This window comes from Lepidochelys kempii, chromosome 2 (assembly GCF_965140285.1).
Source record: "Lepidochelys kempii isolate rLepKem1 chromosome 2, rLepKem1.hap1, whole genome shotgun sequence".
Lineage (NCBI taxonomy): Eukaryota > Metazoa > Chordata > Testudines > Cheloniidae > Lepidochelys > Lepidochelys kempii.
This window is the reverse complement of record NC_136381.1, coordinates 224,671,456-224,688,187: the sequence shown is the minus strand read 5'-3', so window position 1 is coordinate 224,688,187 and position 16,732 is coordinate 224,671,456. Positions and strand designations below refer to the sequence as shown.

The window sequence follows — 16,732 nt, the reverse complement described above, 5'->3', positions numbered from 1 at the left end:
ACATATCGGGAATAACCTAGTATAATCTTGGGCCTGCCCCAATGTGAACTAGATGACCTCTCTAGGTCCATTCCAGCCCTACATTTCTATGGTTTTATGAAAATGACTGCTGTATGCTGAAGTCTGGGGTCCAGAAGTAGGAGCAAGGAGAGCCATCCATGGCCTCCCCTTCTGCCCACTCCATTTACCCTTCTGCCCTTTTTATGCCAAGAACACACAAGACACAGCGCATGAGTTAGGAGTGTATACATCATATGGACTTATCTACTCCTCTGCCATTACCTCATTTTTACTACCTGATGTGACAAAGTTCCTCCTCTGCCTTGCCCTGCGCTTATTGGCAGATTTGCTCTCCTTAGAGATTCATGGCAGCCCTCAGTTTGGCCACTTTCATGGCTCAAATCTGCTGGTCGCTCAGCTAACCTCATCACTGGCCAGCATGGGGAAAAGGAAGAAGAACAATCCCCGCAGTCTCTGATGATCCACCAAGTGGGTCGGGGAACATACCAGAGACCTTCCCCTCTGGTGGAACCCACAGTCCAGGTCAACACCTCCTGTGTCTGATCAGGAGTTGGGAGGTTGTGGGGGGAACCCAGGCCCGCCCTCTACTCTGGGTTCCAGTCCAGGGCCCTGTGGATTGCAGCTGTCTAGAGTGTTTCCTGTAACAGCTATGTGACAGCTACAATTCCCTGGGCTACTTCCCCATGGCCTCCTCCCAACACCTTTATCCTCACCACAGGACCTTCCTCCTGGTGTCTGATAATGCTTGTACTCCTCAGTCCTCCAGCAGAACACCTTCCCACTCTCAGCTCCTGGTGCCACTTGCTCCCAGCTCCTTGCACACACACCTCACTGACTGAAGTGAGGTCCTTTTTAAACCAGGTACCCTGATTAGCCTTAAATGATTCTAGCAGCTTCCCAATTGGCTCCAGGTGTCCTAATTAGCCGCCTGCCTTAACTGGTTCTAGCAAGTTCCTGAGTGTTCTGAAATAGTCCCTGCTATTTTACCCAGGGAAAAGGGGCCTGCTTAATCTGAGACTAATGTATCTACCTTCGACCACTCTCTTGTAGCCATCTGGCATGACCCTGTCACACAGAATAGAGTAGGTATCATCCAGCAACCTCTGTAAAGGCTGATGCAAAGAAATAGGGTCCTCTGTAATATCCTTTTTCTCCTTGATTGCTTCCTTTATTTCCTGGTGGTCCAGCATGCCCACTGATTTCCTCAGGGATCCTGCTTCTCATATACTAAAAGAATTTTTGTTATTAATTTCATATCTTTGTCTATGGGTTCTTCAAATTCCCTACTAGCCATCCTAATTTCCATCTGACATTTTACTTGCCATAATTTATGCTCCTGCCTGTGGGCCTCATTTGGGCTACATTTCTATTTCTCAAAGGATGCTTGTGTGGCTTGAATACCCTCTTGAACCGTACAATTTAACCATATAGTTTTTGCATGGTCGTCCTGTTTCATTTAAGGATACACATGCCTTCTGTGACTATGTTATGAAACCCTTAAGTAGCTGCCATGATAACTCTAAGCATGTTAATTCCCTAATGTTGACTTTAGGGCCTTTTTGAACAGCTCTCTCATTTTTCTTAAGCCCCTCCTTTCTAAAGTTTAGCATCACTGTGCTAGTTTTTTGGTACAGTCCCCTTCTGAAAGATACTGAATTTAATTATATTGTGAACAGTTACTTAATGGTTCAATATTTCTTAAACCAACTCCTGTGAGTTACGAAGGACTATGTTGAGAATATCCTCTCTTCCTCTGTACACTAGAACTTGCTGCTCAAAGCAGCAACCATTTAATGTGTCAAGAACACTTTTCTTTAAATGTTACCCTTTATTTGTCCAGTTTATATGTGGGTAGTTGATGTCACCCATGTTTACTGTTTTATTAGAGACTGAAGAGGCATCTGAGTGTAACATTGCACACTCAATATCCTTTTCTTGATCTGGAGACTGGTAGAACAACCAAACGAGTATATTTGTATTTTTATGACTTGGGATTTTTATTTACACAGATTTTGCAGCACTGTCTTTTCCACTCACAATTTTATCTCATTACATTCTATGGAATCTTTAGGATACATTGCTACTGCTTCACCTCCTGTAAAGTATATAGCCAGATATCACAACATCCCAGCAATTTTTGTCATTTCACTACATTTCAGAAATGGCTCATGAAGATGTCCTTGTTAGGCATTCTAATAACTTATTTTGGCTTTAAGCTTTTTGCATTGTGTACAGACATGTATAATTTTTATTTTGGGTCAAATGTTTTATTGTCCAACTCCCCATTACTTTCCCCAAATGTACTACTGTGATATCAACTTATCCCTCCTCCAGTTCCTGTAATTTCTGTCTTTATCTCTTACTACTCGATAGAGAGTTCTTTTTGTATTATTGACATCCCTAACAGATGTTTTAGTCCAATTTAATAAAATAAACAAAGAGAGAGAGAGACACTGACTTCTAGAGGATATAGGAACATGAACAATAAGCAACAATAAGATAACCTGGCTTGCTGTTTAAAATTAAATTACAATGTTAGTGGATAAAGGGAACATGGTGGACATGATATATTTAGGCTGGAATTTTCAAAGGGGCTGAAGGGAGTTAGGCGCTCAACTCAACTCCTTTGGGTCCCTTTGAAAATCCCAACCTTGGAGATTAATGAAGTGTTGATCTTGCAAAAAAATCTAATTCTCATAATTAGTTCAAACAAAGATAGATGTATTGAAAACTTTCTGGTAGGTATTAAGTAAAGGGTAATGATAAACAGCAATGTATCAAGTTGATGGGAGGTTTCTAATGAGAAACCACAGGGACTGGTGTTCTGTTGTGCCTTTATTATAAATCCGAAAGACTGAATAAGCAGCATATTTGCAGATGATGGTAAATTGTGCTGTTGCATATTGTCACTGAAGATAAACATAAAAGAAACTAGAATGTTTATAAATATGAGAGAACAAACAGTGAGATTCAGTTTGGAAAAATGCAACTCACTGCCTATGGGAAAAAACAATGGAAGACAATGATATTCAATGTCAGGGAGAAAACTGGATATCAATACTGCTGAGAGCGATCTAGAGATAATAATGAGCAACCAATTAGACAGAAGTTTACAATGTGATATGGCAACCAAAAAGGCTAGAGCAATTCCAGACTGTAGATACAGAAATATTCCTTCACAGAATAAGGAGGCATATATAACTCTAGAGTGACTGTACCTGGAACACAACATTAAATAGAGGGCACCACATTACCAGAAAGATAAACCAATTAGAAAATTCAGCAAAAAGCATCAAATGATTAGTGCGCTGAAAGGATTTACATAAAGGTTAAAAATACAGCATAGTAGCTATAGCTTAAGAAGTGGGCAGGATAACATAAGTTTTCAAATACTTGATGACTGGAAATACTAAGGTGGGAGAATAATTACTTATGGTTTTGAAAAGGGATATAAGTGGCAGTAATGGAGTAGGATTTAAAAAAGGGAAAAAGTTGGTGGAATATCAGAAAAAACTTCCAGATGTGACATCTATTATATTGTAGAATAGTTGCTCGAGGAAAGGGAACCCAATAACTTGGGACATTTAAAATTTGACTAGACAATTCCCTAGGGAATATATTTTATATTTGGATTTCTGATTTAGCTGGAAAATGTGTAAAAATGTATGCATCTCTGGAGTAGCTACCTATCTCAGGGGGCTCAAAATGATAAGTACTATATTGCCAGTTATGCTCATTCAGCAGGCTCAAGATCCACCTGTTTCTGACACAAGATAGGACTAACCTAAACCTTCTGATTTTGGTCAAACAAGCCTCAATTTGGGAGCATGAAGGCAGAAAATCCAGCATTTTCTGGAGGACGTTGTCCAGTACTAGTGTTGCAGGGGTGCTCCAAACTTTCTCAGGAAACACATACTGGGATTCTAGAATTCCGCAAATGTTGATCTGGGGGAATTATTTGGTCAAAATGAGGAAAATTTAAACAAAAATTAGCTATTAGTATAATTTTAAGAATGTCATTTATCTCTGCTAAAGTAAAATGCTTAAAATACAGTTGCCATTTACATTAGGGAAGAGAGAGGGGTTAGACTCAAAGCTAGAAGTATGATTGAATTATGGAACCTTATACTAATGCTACTAAAAGGATATAATTTGAGCTCTGACATGACAAGACTGCATCATAACATGTGGCAGGAGTGGGAGGTGGGACACAAAAAAAAAAATGTATGTATTCTCTAAAAAAACCAAAAACCTATTTTTACATAGTTATATTTTTAATTCCAAATTTTGGTGCTATGGCTTTTAGTGTTTATTAATAATGAATAGATTAAAAAAATTTTCAGGTTCTGAATTTATTTTTCCATTGAGCTTTTGTTCAAAGCTTTTTTGGTAAATTAGATTTTAAAACACCTTATTATCATGCTACAGTATTTCCAACAATTTCTTGTGGCAGCTTTCACAAATACTCTTTAAAATTCCTTGCCATAAAGATGGAAGGTAAAATGTAATCATCAGTGGCTTCAGTATAAATGCTTTTTTGTACTGAGACCTAAAACCTGTGGAACAACAGCTTTATGTGGATTTTTTTGGTAAATAAATTCCACTAAGGCTGTTTCATTTCAGCCGTCAGTTGTGTATCCCCTTTACCACTCCCCCACATATCTGAGTACAGTCAGTACATTCCCAACTCCCACTGCCAAATTAAAATAAAAACGCTCTTGGTCTAGAAATGATTGAGGTGGTTTGCTCTAATCAAACTAAACCAGCCAAATGTTCCTTTCAAAGGTAACTGCAGCTGTATGCAAACTACCACATCAAATGTGGGGAAAAAATAGCAATAGAATTCTATCCTTACAGTACAGTGCTGGCTCCAAAGATGAAGAGAAACAAAAGCATCAGCACAGCTAAGAATTACATTCACAAAAAGCTCCTAGAAATATGCTGACTTAAACTGTGAACAATGTATTGAAATTTCCAGTATATAAATTAGCTAATTTTGGGGAAAGGGGGGGAATTCCCTAGAAGTGTTAAATAGCAACAGATACCTTGAGTCATTTATCCTAGTGACCAGAGTGTCAACTAGATATATTAAAAAAGGAGTACTTGTGGCACCTTAGAGACTAACAAATTTATTTGTTAGAGTGCCACAAGTACTCCTTTTCTTTTTGCGGATACAGACTAACATAACTGCTACTCTGAAACTAGATATATTAAAAGATTTAGCTAAAACATCATAGCAAATTAAGAAGAAAAAAAACCAGACCTGTTTCTCACTTCCTGTCTCTGTCAAAATACTTACCGTTCTGCACTGAGTAATATTGAATTTGGACTTTTAGAACAAGCTTCAATTAAACTTGTAATGATTCATCTGTATGTAGAATTTGTCAGTTAAATCATTAAACATGGGAAATTCCTGCAAAGATGAATTCATGGTGGGTTTAGCTTTCAATCTGCTTCACTAAAAACAAACCAGTTACTTGTTTCTGTTAAACTAGCAGGACATAAAGAATAACAGCATTCACACAAGGGTGCTCTGAACTATTTTCAAAACACAATAGGCACAATTTATTGTAGGTGCAATTCCATTGATACTAGTGAATTGGTATAATTTGGACAAACCTTCATTTTGGTAACTTAAGTAATCTCCTGGTTGACTTTTAGGGCAGAGACCTGTTATTGTCTTATATGTCAATAAGACACCTAGTTTAAGCTCTATGGTTCCAGTAGCATCACCATGATGACGCACATCATCTCAATGAGCAATCCTGTTGAATTCAGCATGAGTAGGGATGATATAATTGGTCCTTACATAAATAAGAACTTTGATTTCAAAAAATAATTTTGAGGAATATTTTGTTACCTTTACTTTTCTAAGGCTAGAATGTATAAGTAAGCAAATTAAAACAACTCAACAATATGGATGGGACATGACTAATGGTATTTTTATGGCACACACATTAGTGTCAGTTAATTAACAAACATTCGTGTTCTCATCACGTGAACAGCTCATGATATAAAGTTTTCTAGTGTGAGGGGTATTTTTACCACACTATATCATTCTCCATGGAAACTTTCACTAAAAACATGTTAATTACACTCACTCAAAAAAGCTTGTACTCACCCCATGCAAGTGGATTTTCCAAGCCTGGAACTACATCTTCAACCTCCTTTTCCTTATTCAGCCTTATCTTGCCCCTGCTTCTCATGGATATGTATTCAAGCTTCATCATCACTTACTTAGTCTATTTGTAAACACTCTACACACACAGGTAGAATAGATGGTCATTTGGGATCTCCCTAAGTGCCTATTATCTGAACTACAGGGGTTTCAAACTGATTGCATGAGGTTTTCCCTCTTATTTCAGGAATTGGGGCCATATCCCCTGTCCTCATTTACCTTTACAGGCTTCTCCAAATCCTAGCCATCTGCAGATCCAATTCAAAATTGTTCTCATTGTTTCCCAAACTCTCACTTGTTCATTAATATTACAGCCACTGATTCTCTCATTTGGTTACTCTCCCTTCCTCCACTCTCGTTCTCTGCTCTCCATCTCCATATAACTTTCCAGAGTTGGGGAGGGTCGCTCTTTTCACTTTGCCCTATAAATCTGGGACTTTCTCCCTTCCTTCCAGCCACTTCCTCTCTTCAAATCTTGCCTAAGGACCATCTTGTTTACGTTAGTTTGACTCTGAATCCCACTCATCTTTCCCTTCCCTCCCATTATTTCATACTCCCATTCTTCTCTAATTGAAACTAATGTGCAGTGATAATTACCTTTTAGTTTTACCATGCTCTTAAATTTCAGTTTCCTTTTCTTTTACTTTCCTCCATCTTTGCACATTAGCTTACCCTTTCTGCCTTCTGAGAATCTCAGATTCTGACAATATAAATGTACTAATTTCTCTCTCTCTCTCTTTAGTAGCTTGTCATACATCACATAAGGAGTTCTATAAAAAATTAATTGATTGCACAATGTTGACCTGTAGGAGTGATGTTACACACTAAAAGTTATAACATTAGTTTGGCAGTAAAAGCAAGGAAGGAAGGAAATAGAATTCACTGGAGACTACCGCCCCCTAAAATAGAACTGTTACACTTTAAAGGATGGAACTTCTGAATGGCTTCAGTAGACGGTCCTTTAAAACTTATTACCAGACAGACAGTGTTAACATCCCCACAAACTGGAAGTAAAAAACTGAATATTAGCTTCTGTTTTAAAATTCCTCTCCCACTTGTACTTGCTTTTCATCATTTTAATTAAAAAACATGAAAACAAAATGTTAATCACCCTGCAAAGGGAATCATCAAAATTCTGCAACTACATGTTCTGAATGCTGCCAATAACCAGGATAAATAGGGGTATTCAACACCGAAAACTCTGTTATATTTTTATTGTTAGGCTCTATCCTCTATTTTTATGTGGTCCTATTACAATATAATGCCACAGGAAGCATCAGACTATTAAACACCTCTGAAACGTTGAGCTAGTCTACAGGGAGTGAAGCAAACATTGATCTTTTTCTATAGAGCTGAGGAAATAAAGTGTATCTGACTTGCTGCACCCAACCTGAAGAGTGAGAACTGTGTTTTTCTCCAACAGAGCAGAGCTTGCAAAGTTGCTAATAGCGTCTTCTAATATTTTATATCCTTTGGGACAATATTAAAAGACCCCTAATCATTGCCAAATTATGCAAACAGAGTAAAAGAATTATACTTATTTGGTTTCCTATAGACTGGCTCCATGTTGCAGGGAGATCATTGAATAATGTAATGCCTCCAACTGGCTAACCCATCATGTAAGAGCTAGAGTCAATTATCTGGGCTACATGTCTTGGAAACTAACAAAAGACAGAAATGAGATTTTCAGTATTTGTGTGCTGAGTGCCCTTGTTAGTCTGGCAATTGAGGCATTCAGTCAATACAAGCTAAAGGTGCCAGAATTTTGACAATTCTTTTAACAGCAGGAGCACATTTCAGATCACCAAATTCTAATAAGGATTTGTCTATCTGGAGCTTTTAAGACCCGTTAACTCCCAACAATACTAAAAAAGCCAGAGTTCTGGGAAAGTTAAGTGCCAAGAAACAAAAATATAGGGCTTTGTGAGTTTGTTTTGTTTGCTTAAGGACCTTGAACATTCTGAACACTGCTAAAACTGTTAAATATATTGGTCTTGAAAACATTTGGAATCTAAGTAGTCCCTCTTTTGTAGCACATTCTTTAAACGCATATTTCCAGTATGAAGCCTGATTAACTTTTAACAAACTAATCATCTGATTAATAGCAGGAAAGATATAAAATGAACACAATGTAGAGCTGAATTTAACAGTGTGATCATAAGATTTTTTACAAATCTATTACGGCAAGGAATACTCCCAGTTTTACACACAGGAATTTCCTGAATCTAATATGTCATTCATTCCTGGCAAAGTCTGTCCTTTGTCTACATATACTTCATTTTCCCCCCAAACAGAACAGCAGTAAGTTACATAAGTGCTGGACTAATTTGTGCCAGATTTAACTACTGTATACAATAACTTTTAATGAAGCATTTCATCTTCCTATCTGAACAGTGGGCTAGATGAGCAACTTAATCATACTACCAATTACATCTGAAGTGTTATAACACACAAAATATTTTAAAGCAATGCACGACAAAATTTGCTCATGCAGATCTGTCTTTAGGTTTTAATAAAATGCCTTGACTCAGAGGAACTTTCATACCAGGGCAAATGTGAAAGGGAGAACATTTTCTACACAAACAAACAATCCTTTTACAGTACTTTGCTTGTAACTTTCTAAATCCCAGTTCCTACAGTTTTAAGTTATCTAGGCTCAATCCTTCAAAGTCAATGGGAATTTTGGGTGTCCAAGGACTGCAGTTTCTTTTAACTATTATAAACTCTTTCTTGTTTTCAGCCTAGCTCCTCTTTCTGCCTAATTCTGCAGTGAGGTCATAATGAAATTCACTGTCTGTTGCTGTAGAAGCAATCGTGATGTCACAGATTCAGCACTGTACTGTAGAAACATAGAGAAGATAGGCTAGGACAGAAACAACGTGAACTGAAACTCAATTAGCAAAAAACAGCATGGCTTGAAAAATATTTTTTTAATGTTATTAATGGTTATTTAAAAGTGCAGCCCACTGTGAAATTTCTGCCTAATGGGTTAAATCCTGTGCCATCCCAATGCAGAGTAATAGTCAGCTTGGGCACAAACTGTTTCTCGGGGGCTGCGGGAAGAAATACAAGCCCACTATGATAATCCTGAGTCTGCAGTAGCTCTTGTCACTTCTGCAGCACAGCTCCACAGAGACCAGTAACTGCTGAATCCACGTAGCAACAGGTCTATGCCTCCAGTATCTGGCCATCCCATGGCCCAATCATTTTTCATCCTCCTAAACACCACTGCATGGGGACATATAGGAAAATCCCTTGCAGTGCTGGGGTCCATGACCCTGTGTGGGCTACCCAAATCCTGCTATTCCTGCATAACAGAACCACATCAGTTCCACTGGGCCTGTGGTATTTTGAAGAGGAAGAGGCAACTTCTGCTGTTAACTGAAGGTTGTATCATTTGTGGGTGTGTTGATATATATCATCTAGAGCAAGCAGATTGATGCAAATTTGTTCAGGTGCACTGATCATGTGTTGCGCAATTATCTGAAATTTATCTACATTTTGACTCATAAAGCCATCATGAGTTCGTATTGAACAACTCATGGCTTGCACATCTCATTACTCAGACACCAGTTTCTACCTGATACTTGCACGTCACTCATAAGTCTCAGACAGACTGCTTGCAGTATTCTGAAGAAGAGAAATTTCCCCTTCACAATACTTGATTTTAAATGCTATTTTATTTTTTATTCTAGTTATCTGATAATGATGCAGCTTTTATCTTAGTGTTAAAATGCTGCATGTTTCACGATCTTAATTCACTAATACTGACAAGGTTCCAGTTTCTAGACTAGTTATTCACATAATAAACATTTGTAATGAACAAAATACATTTAATAACTGTGTGCAGATAGGTCTATGGAGTGAAACTACAGATGTTCATATACAGTACTTCTTTTTCCAGGTGTATTTACAAAATAAAAAAAAAAGTAATCCTTTGATCTCAAGAAATGATAAGATCCTCCACTGTGCTTGGTAAAGGAATCAAAACTTTTAAATCTTTGCTCCTTCCTATACAAACAAGTCAGTCTTCATTAAAAGAAAATTATTTCAAAACACTCCAAAACTATACTTAAAACTTCACCTACTCTAAAGATATCAATGAAAACAGAGGTATGCTTTTAAACCAAATTTCTCCCATCCCAGAAGAGCTACTGCTTGAACTTGCTTTTTATTTTCTACTCCAACAGATGGAAAGAAGGTGTACTGCAGAGGTGCCAAACTCACTGGTACATAATGACCCAACCTGTCGCATCTGAAATGCTGACTGTGGCAAGCGCTGCAGGCTTCAACAAAACGTAATTAAGTCCTGGAACATTCTTCCAGATAAATTTCTATTAAAACTAAATATTCAAAAGTACATGGTTAAGTACTTGTTGCTTGGAGGTAATGAATTATTCATTTGATCTTATAGTAAATATTTTAACTTGTAATATACCTGTAAAATACCAGATAGAGGCTGCTGTGCATTTTAATCTAAGCAAAAGAAGTCTGTATTTGCATGCTCTTTTCAGACATTTTGTTCTTTGTGATTTTGCTGAATTTAAGTGTTCATGAAAATTGGAGGGTTCAAGAACAGAGCCTCTTCTTACTGGATCACTGTACATGGAGTGATCCCAGCAGGGACAAAAATGCCACAGGTATGTCTTATATTTAAGTATTTCCAGGATTTTAGTTTCTTCTACACAGTCTAGGCTTTCATTTAAACAGATAGAGGTCAAAAGTTTCAAATGGGGAATGTCTAAAACTAGGCACCTAAATCCATACTTACGCACCAAAATAAGTGGCCTGAAGTTCTGACCACCCCCCAACTCCTACTAGTGTCAACAGAAACACCGTCCGCTCAGACAGTACACTAAATCAAGTCACTTGTTTCAGCTGCCCAACCGTAAACACCCATATCTGAAAATTTTAAACTAAGTTTCTAGTCCTCTGTATTACTAGATGGCCATCAAAAAACTGTCACTATCCAAACAACGGAACCAGCACAGTTGTGAACTCCAGTCTACACCTCACCACTAACCTCAATGAGGTCTCTGCTTGGAGTCCAGTTGAGATCTAAAAGACAAACAGTAAGGTAAAACACCCCTCCCACTTAAAAAAAAAAAAATACATGGTTTTTCCTAAGCTATTTTTAGAATGTAAACCCTTTGCCTACCCAGTCCTTGGAGTAATAAGACTCTACTGCCACAATGTCTGGAAAAGAAAGAGAATGAGAGTTTCTCTATCCATTTACCTTTGCATTTTAAAAATTACTCCCAATCTCCCTTCTCCTGTTGCAGCTCCAACATGGAACCTCAACTCAAGACCCCAAAATGGGCACATGGCTCACAGCACGTACTTCATATTGTACTTTAGCTTCCCAAGCCTATAAGAGATTTGGCGTCACAAAAGTATGAACGGTCTTCATTTTGCTGTCTAAAGTTGTATTATTTGAACTGATGCACAAATATTGGAGGTGTTTTTGTTAAGGTTACATTCTCACCTAAACTGCAGATCAGTGAAGTTTCACATCATCATGTACAGGTACACCTGCTATAAAATTGTCCATTTGTTAAAGTTCATAAAGTAAGATTAATGATAAACAAAGAATTCTACATATTTGAAAGAAATAACTCAAAAGAACTTTCCAAGACTCTCTGCACAATTGCAGGGCTAACCGAAATCAGCAATAAGTTTAAAATGCATAACCATTTACTAATAAAACAATTACACAGTAGAGGACAGTTTCTATAGTTTCTATGCTTCACAAACATTCCTAGCAAAATTCCCTCTAAGTTTCTTCAAGTTTTCCAGCATCCCTGGGCACAAGCTGCAAGGATTAATAAGCCACTTAAAACTGACCTACACATTATATAAAGCACAATGTTGAATATGTTAAGATATAAAGGCTTATAACAGAGGCAGTCTTTGTTCAAAAACTTAGGTTTGGGTATTCAGAATTACTAGTCACAATAAGGAAATCCTTGGGCCTTTCTTGACACTTTGGAAATAGGGCTTGCAAATTGTATTTCTGTATCTGTTAGTACAAGGCCCCCCCCAAATGCAGTCCTAAGTGGTCACTTCTCCTGCTTATGCTTAACACACTGAACTAGAACCCTACAAATTCCCACTCCTTGTCTAAAGTTGGTGGGAACATTACATTATCCACTGCCACTTTCATAATGAATAGGTCTGCCAAAAATCAGCTGTGTTGGGCAGAGTGGATATGCAAGACAAAGGAGTTCTCTCTTTTCATTCCCTCTCTTGTGCCTGCGGAGATCAAAGGGTATATATGGCTCCTTGCCCATTCACTCAAACACTTCTGTCATACACCTATGTCTCTGGAGATGGGTTCCTGTATGTGAGAGGCAGAGCAAAAGGATGAGGTGAGATCAGGCAGGCAGCATCCTTACCTGCCCGAAACCTCATACCACAATCCATGTATCAATTTAGTGCTCATTCGACCCATATACTCGAATTGGTATCCAGTCCACCCTTGCACCATGTACCAAAACTAGAACTCAGCTGACCATGGGTCCCATTCCAGTGCCTCACCTGACCACATTGGGGTGCTCAAAGGTCTCCAGGTGCCTCAATACTGCCACCTCACGGATGGTGGAGAGTGGCATTCCCTCCTCGCTTGTCTGTACCCGTACACGCTTCAAGGCTACAAAACGACCTCCATTCTTCAAGTCTCGGGCCTTGAATACCTTCCCATAGGCTCCTTCACCAATCTCAGCCACACATTCATACTGCTGGTCAGCTAGGCTCATGCTGTCCTTATCCATGTTGGTGCTGCTTCTTCTCTTGTGTCTGGAGTGCCTCAGGTCCTGCTGTTGAACTGGCTGCTTCCTGCAAACTAGAACTTTGCTACTGCTGAAAATGCACTGCACACACCGTTTGCAGAGCTGCCACTGCTGGAGGAGCAGGCAGGATGATTTCACCCTCCTGCTCCCTTGTTCTGCTTCAATACAGTCCCCAAAATGCCTTCTCTCTCTCAGCCACCAGCAGTTATCATATAGACTTTGGGACCATTGTCTGGGTAAAGCCAGTTAGATCTAAGGGACAAAAAAAAACCAAACATGAGAAGTTCATTAGTGCTGGGGTTGTATCCTCTCCAGTATCATTTCTCCCTGTATATAACGTGCATCTGCTGCATCTTCAGTTCACCTACTTTACATGCTTTAATAACTGAGAAAAACAAACTGACTGACATACGTTATTTCATGAGATGGATGTATGCAGGACACAATATGATGCAGATGATGGGAGCAAGTGGAATGCTGTAGGACTGCAAGACATGACCAGCACTGTATATGTTACAGAATAGGTTCAACAATGCATAGGAAGGGGTAGCAAGTCAGTGCCAAGGGAAAGGGTGGGTACCAGCTCAGTGCTGAGAATAAGGGGTGGGATATAGTCCCAGGGCAGGGGATACCAGCTCAGTGTTGGGGATGTGGGTTGAGTAAGCAGTCCTACAGAAGCAGGTAGCAGCTCAGTGACAAGGACGGACAGAGTCCTAGGGCAGGGGATAGCAGCTCAGTGATGGGAGGGCAGAGTCCCAAGGTGACGAAGAGTCCAGGGGAGGGGGTAGCAGGTCAGTGACAGGGGTAGGGGTGGGGATGTGCCCAGGGGAGGGGGTAGCAAGTCAGTGATGGGGGCAAGAGGGGAGTGCCCAGGGGAGGGGATAGCAGATCAGTGACGGGGGTGAGGAAGTGCCCAGGGGAGGAGGTAGCAGATCAGTGACGGGGGTGAGGAAGTGCCCAGAGGAGGGGTAGCAGGTCAGTGACGGGGGCAAGAGGGGAGTGCCCAGGGGAGGGGGTAGCAGGTCAGTGACGGAGATGGGGGTGGGGAAGTGCCCAGGGGAGGGGGTAGCAGGTCAGTGACGGAGATGGGGGTGGGGAAGTGCCCAGGGGAGGGGGTAGCAGGTCAGTGACGGAAATGGGGGTGGGGGAGTGCCCAGGGGAGTGGGGTAGCAGGTCAGTGACGGAAATGGGGGTGGGGGAGTGCCCAGGGGAGGGGGTAGCAGGTCAGTGACGGGGGTGGGGGAGTGCCCAGGGGAGAGGGTAGCAGGTCAGTGACGGAGATGGGGGTGGGGGAGTGCCCAGGGGAGGGGGTAGCAGGTCAGTGACGGGGGTGGGGGAGTGCCCAGGGGAGGGGGTAGCAGGTCAGTGACGGGGGTGGGGGAGTGCCCAGGGGAGGGGGTAGCAGGTCAGTGACGGAGATGGGGGTGGGGGAGTGCCCAGGGGAGGGGGTAGCAGGTCAGTGACGGGGGTGGGGGAGTGCCCAGGGGAGGGGGTAGCAGGTCAGTGACGGGGGTGGGGGTGGGGGAGTGCCCAGGGGAGGGGGTAGCAGGTCAGTGACGGGGGTGGGGAAGTGCCCAGGGGAGGGGGTAGCAGGTCAGTACCCGGAGGGACAGCAGAAACGCCCCCAGGCAGTGGGCAAGGGAGTCCCGCGGGGGAGGAAGCGGCTCAGCGCCCTGCCCCGCGGAAGGGAGGCACCGCCTGGCTCCGGGAGCAGCAGCTGGCTGCCCAGCCCTAGGGAAGAACGTCCCGCGAGGCCAGGCCGCTGCGTGCCTCAGGCGGAGGGGCGCCCCCGCTGGCGGGACTGCTCCGTGCCTCCCACGGCGCGCGTGTGAGGTCGGGGAGCAGGGGCCTGGCGGCGGCGTGCGCCTCAGGCTCCGCGCGCCCCGCGGCGGCGCTTAGTAGCGATCCAAGGGATCGGCCAGAGCCGCTATTGCTGAACCGCCGAGCGCTGCGCCCATGGAAAGTTACTGCACGGAGAAGAATGCGTGCACCGGAGGGGGAGCCCCCAAACAGCCCCCACCACCGGGGAAGCCCGCAGGCGGAGCCCCCAGACACCCCACCACCACCAGGCCAAGGCGCCCGCAGTGGGAGCCCCCAGACAACCCCCACCACCAGGGCTGCATGCGCAGAATCATCCCCTAGAAACAAACGTCTTCTTATGACTGCATGCTCGGGAAATCCCCTCGTACAAATCTCCCACCAAGAATGCTTGCGGGATTGGGGGGGGGGGGGAAGAAGGGCAAAACCACCCCCGAGTAGAAATGCGTGCAAGGAGGGCCCCCCAAAGCAACCCCGAATCGGGATGCACGCGGCAGCAGACGAGGACTCCCCCGACAAGAAGCACTGGGGGATCCCACGGAAACACCCGAAAATAGAACACAGGCGTGAACGGCCCCCCAACACAGACTCGTGCCCAGGCAACATGCACGGCGGTTCCCTCCCCCCCGAATACATGCAGGAGGGGGGCGGCAGAAACTGTACCCCTACCGCCAGGGCTGAACGTCTTGGTGTGCGGGGGGGGGCACACTGCAGGCTCCCCACAAAGCCCCAGTCACACCGACCAAGGAAGAGAAGCCCCCTTAGCCACAAAACCACCCAGCCGGGCAGGGGCTGTCTGCGGGGCGTTCGCAGTCACACTATATGGCAGGAGAAGCACATGGCCACTTCCAATTACCTGCTCCGCTCCACAGCTGCCCCGATCGGCGCACGAGCCCCAGATAAGCTTCCGCGGGGGGGGGAAATAACCTTCCCCGAGGCAAACCTCCCATTCGATTACCGCGAGCGAAGACCCCAACCGGGTAATAAATATTCACATGATGATGCCGCCAGCAGGTCTCTGCCGCGGCAGCCCAGGCCACACAGGTAGCTGCAGCAGCTGCTCCTCCTCGGCTCTGCTGCTGCCCTCAGCTCGCATCCTCCTGCAGCAGCCTGGCAGCACCTTCCTGCCAAGGGATCTTTAACTCAGAACCAGATCGGCTTCGGCCTCCCACCCCCACCCCTGCCTGGGAAAATAAAAATAAAAGCGACTCAGCGTCCCGTGTTCACCAGGCTGCAGCTGATCAAAGCCCTGCAGGCTGCACCACGCAGCTCCCCCGTGTGCGGGGCTCGTAAACCAGCCCTCCGCGCCGCCCGCTGCTGCTGCTCCTCCAGCCTCTGTCGGCTCCTGCTTGCTCTGAGAACAGCGGCGGCAGCGCAGCTCGCACCCCCCCCCCCACCCCCTCAACTTTTTTTCCCCTCGCTTTCCCACGCTGGCTGAATGTGACTTGACCCCGTTTCAAAAAAGTTTGACATAGTGCTTTAACATTTCCGCATTCCTCCCCGACTACAAAGGCTGCAGCCGCCTCCTTCTGCTTTCTGTCTCTGCTCTCTGTCTTCACACTCAATGAAATCCTTCATGTGCCTCTGCCAAAGGCAGCCACATACCGCAAGGGTCGCCGCTAGCGCAACTGCCAGAGGCATGCACCCCGGGGGTGGGTGGGGGGGAGACACCATTAGGGAGCAAAACCCTTAAGGTGATTCTTATTTGCACTGAGGCAGCGTCAAAGGACCCCCGTCATAACTGGGGCACTGTTGTGCTAGGTGCTGTATAAACATAATTATTTATACTACAGGAGCCCCCAAGGCCTGATTCAGAGGTAGGGCCCTATATGCAAGAGCAGTGCAAACACCTAATAATCGATATTACTACTTAGGCTTTTAGTGCTTTTCATTCACAGATCTCAAAGGAAGCATGGTCCCAGCAAGA

The 16,732-nt window shown here is 43.3% G+C and overlaps 1 protein-coding gene across 4 annotated transcripts in view; it reads right to left on the bottom strand.

Annotated features, from left to right (window-relative positions):
* CDK6 (cyclin dependent kinase 6) overlaps positions 1–16,166 on the bottom strand; it is a 203,020-nt gene extending 186,854 nt beyond the window's left edge. For 2 of the 4 annotated variants that reach the window (XM_073333958.2, XM_073333959.2), the window contains exons 1-2: positions 15,662–16,166; positions 12,737–13,239 (exon numbers count right to left, since the gene is read on the bottom strand). In XM_073333958.2, the coding sequence (XP_073190059.1) occupies positions 12,737–12,969 (233 nt within the window). In that variant the 5' untranslated portion in view covers positions 12,970–13,239; positions 15,662–16,166. Of the gene's footprint in view, positions 1–12,736; positions 13,240–13,399; positions 13,668–15,661 lie in introns of those variants that run through there. The other 2 variants (XM_078851783.1, XM_078851784.1) reach the window with 2 other exon arrangements.
* Between the last annotated feature and the right edge of the window lie 566 nt (positions 16,167–16,732).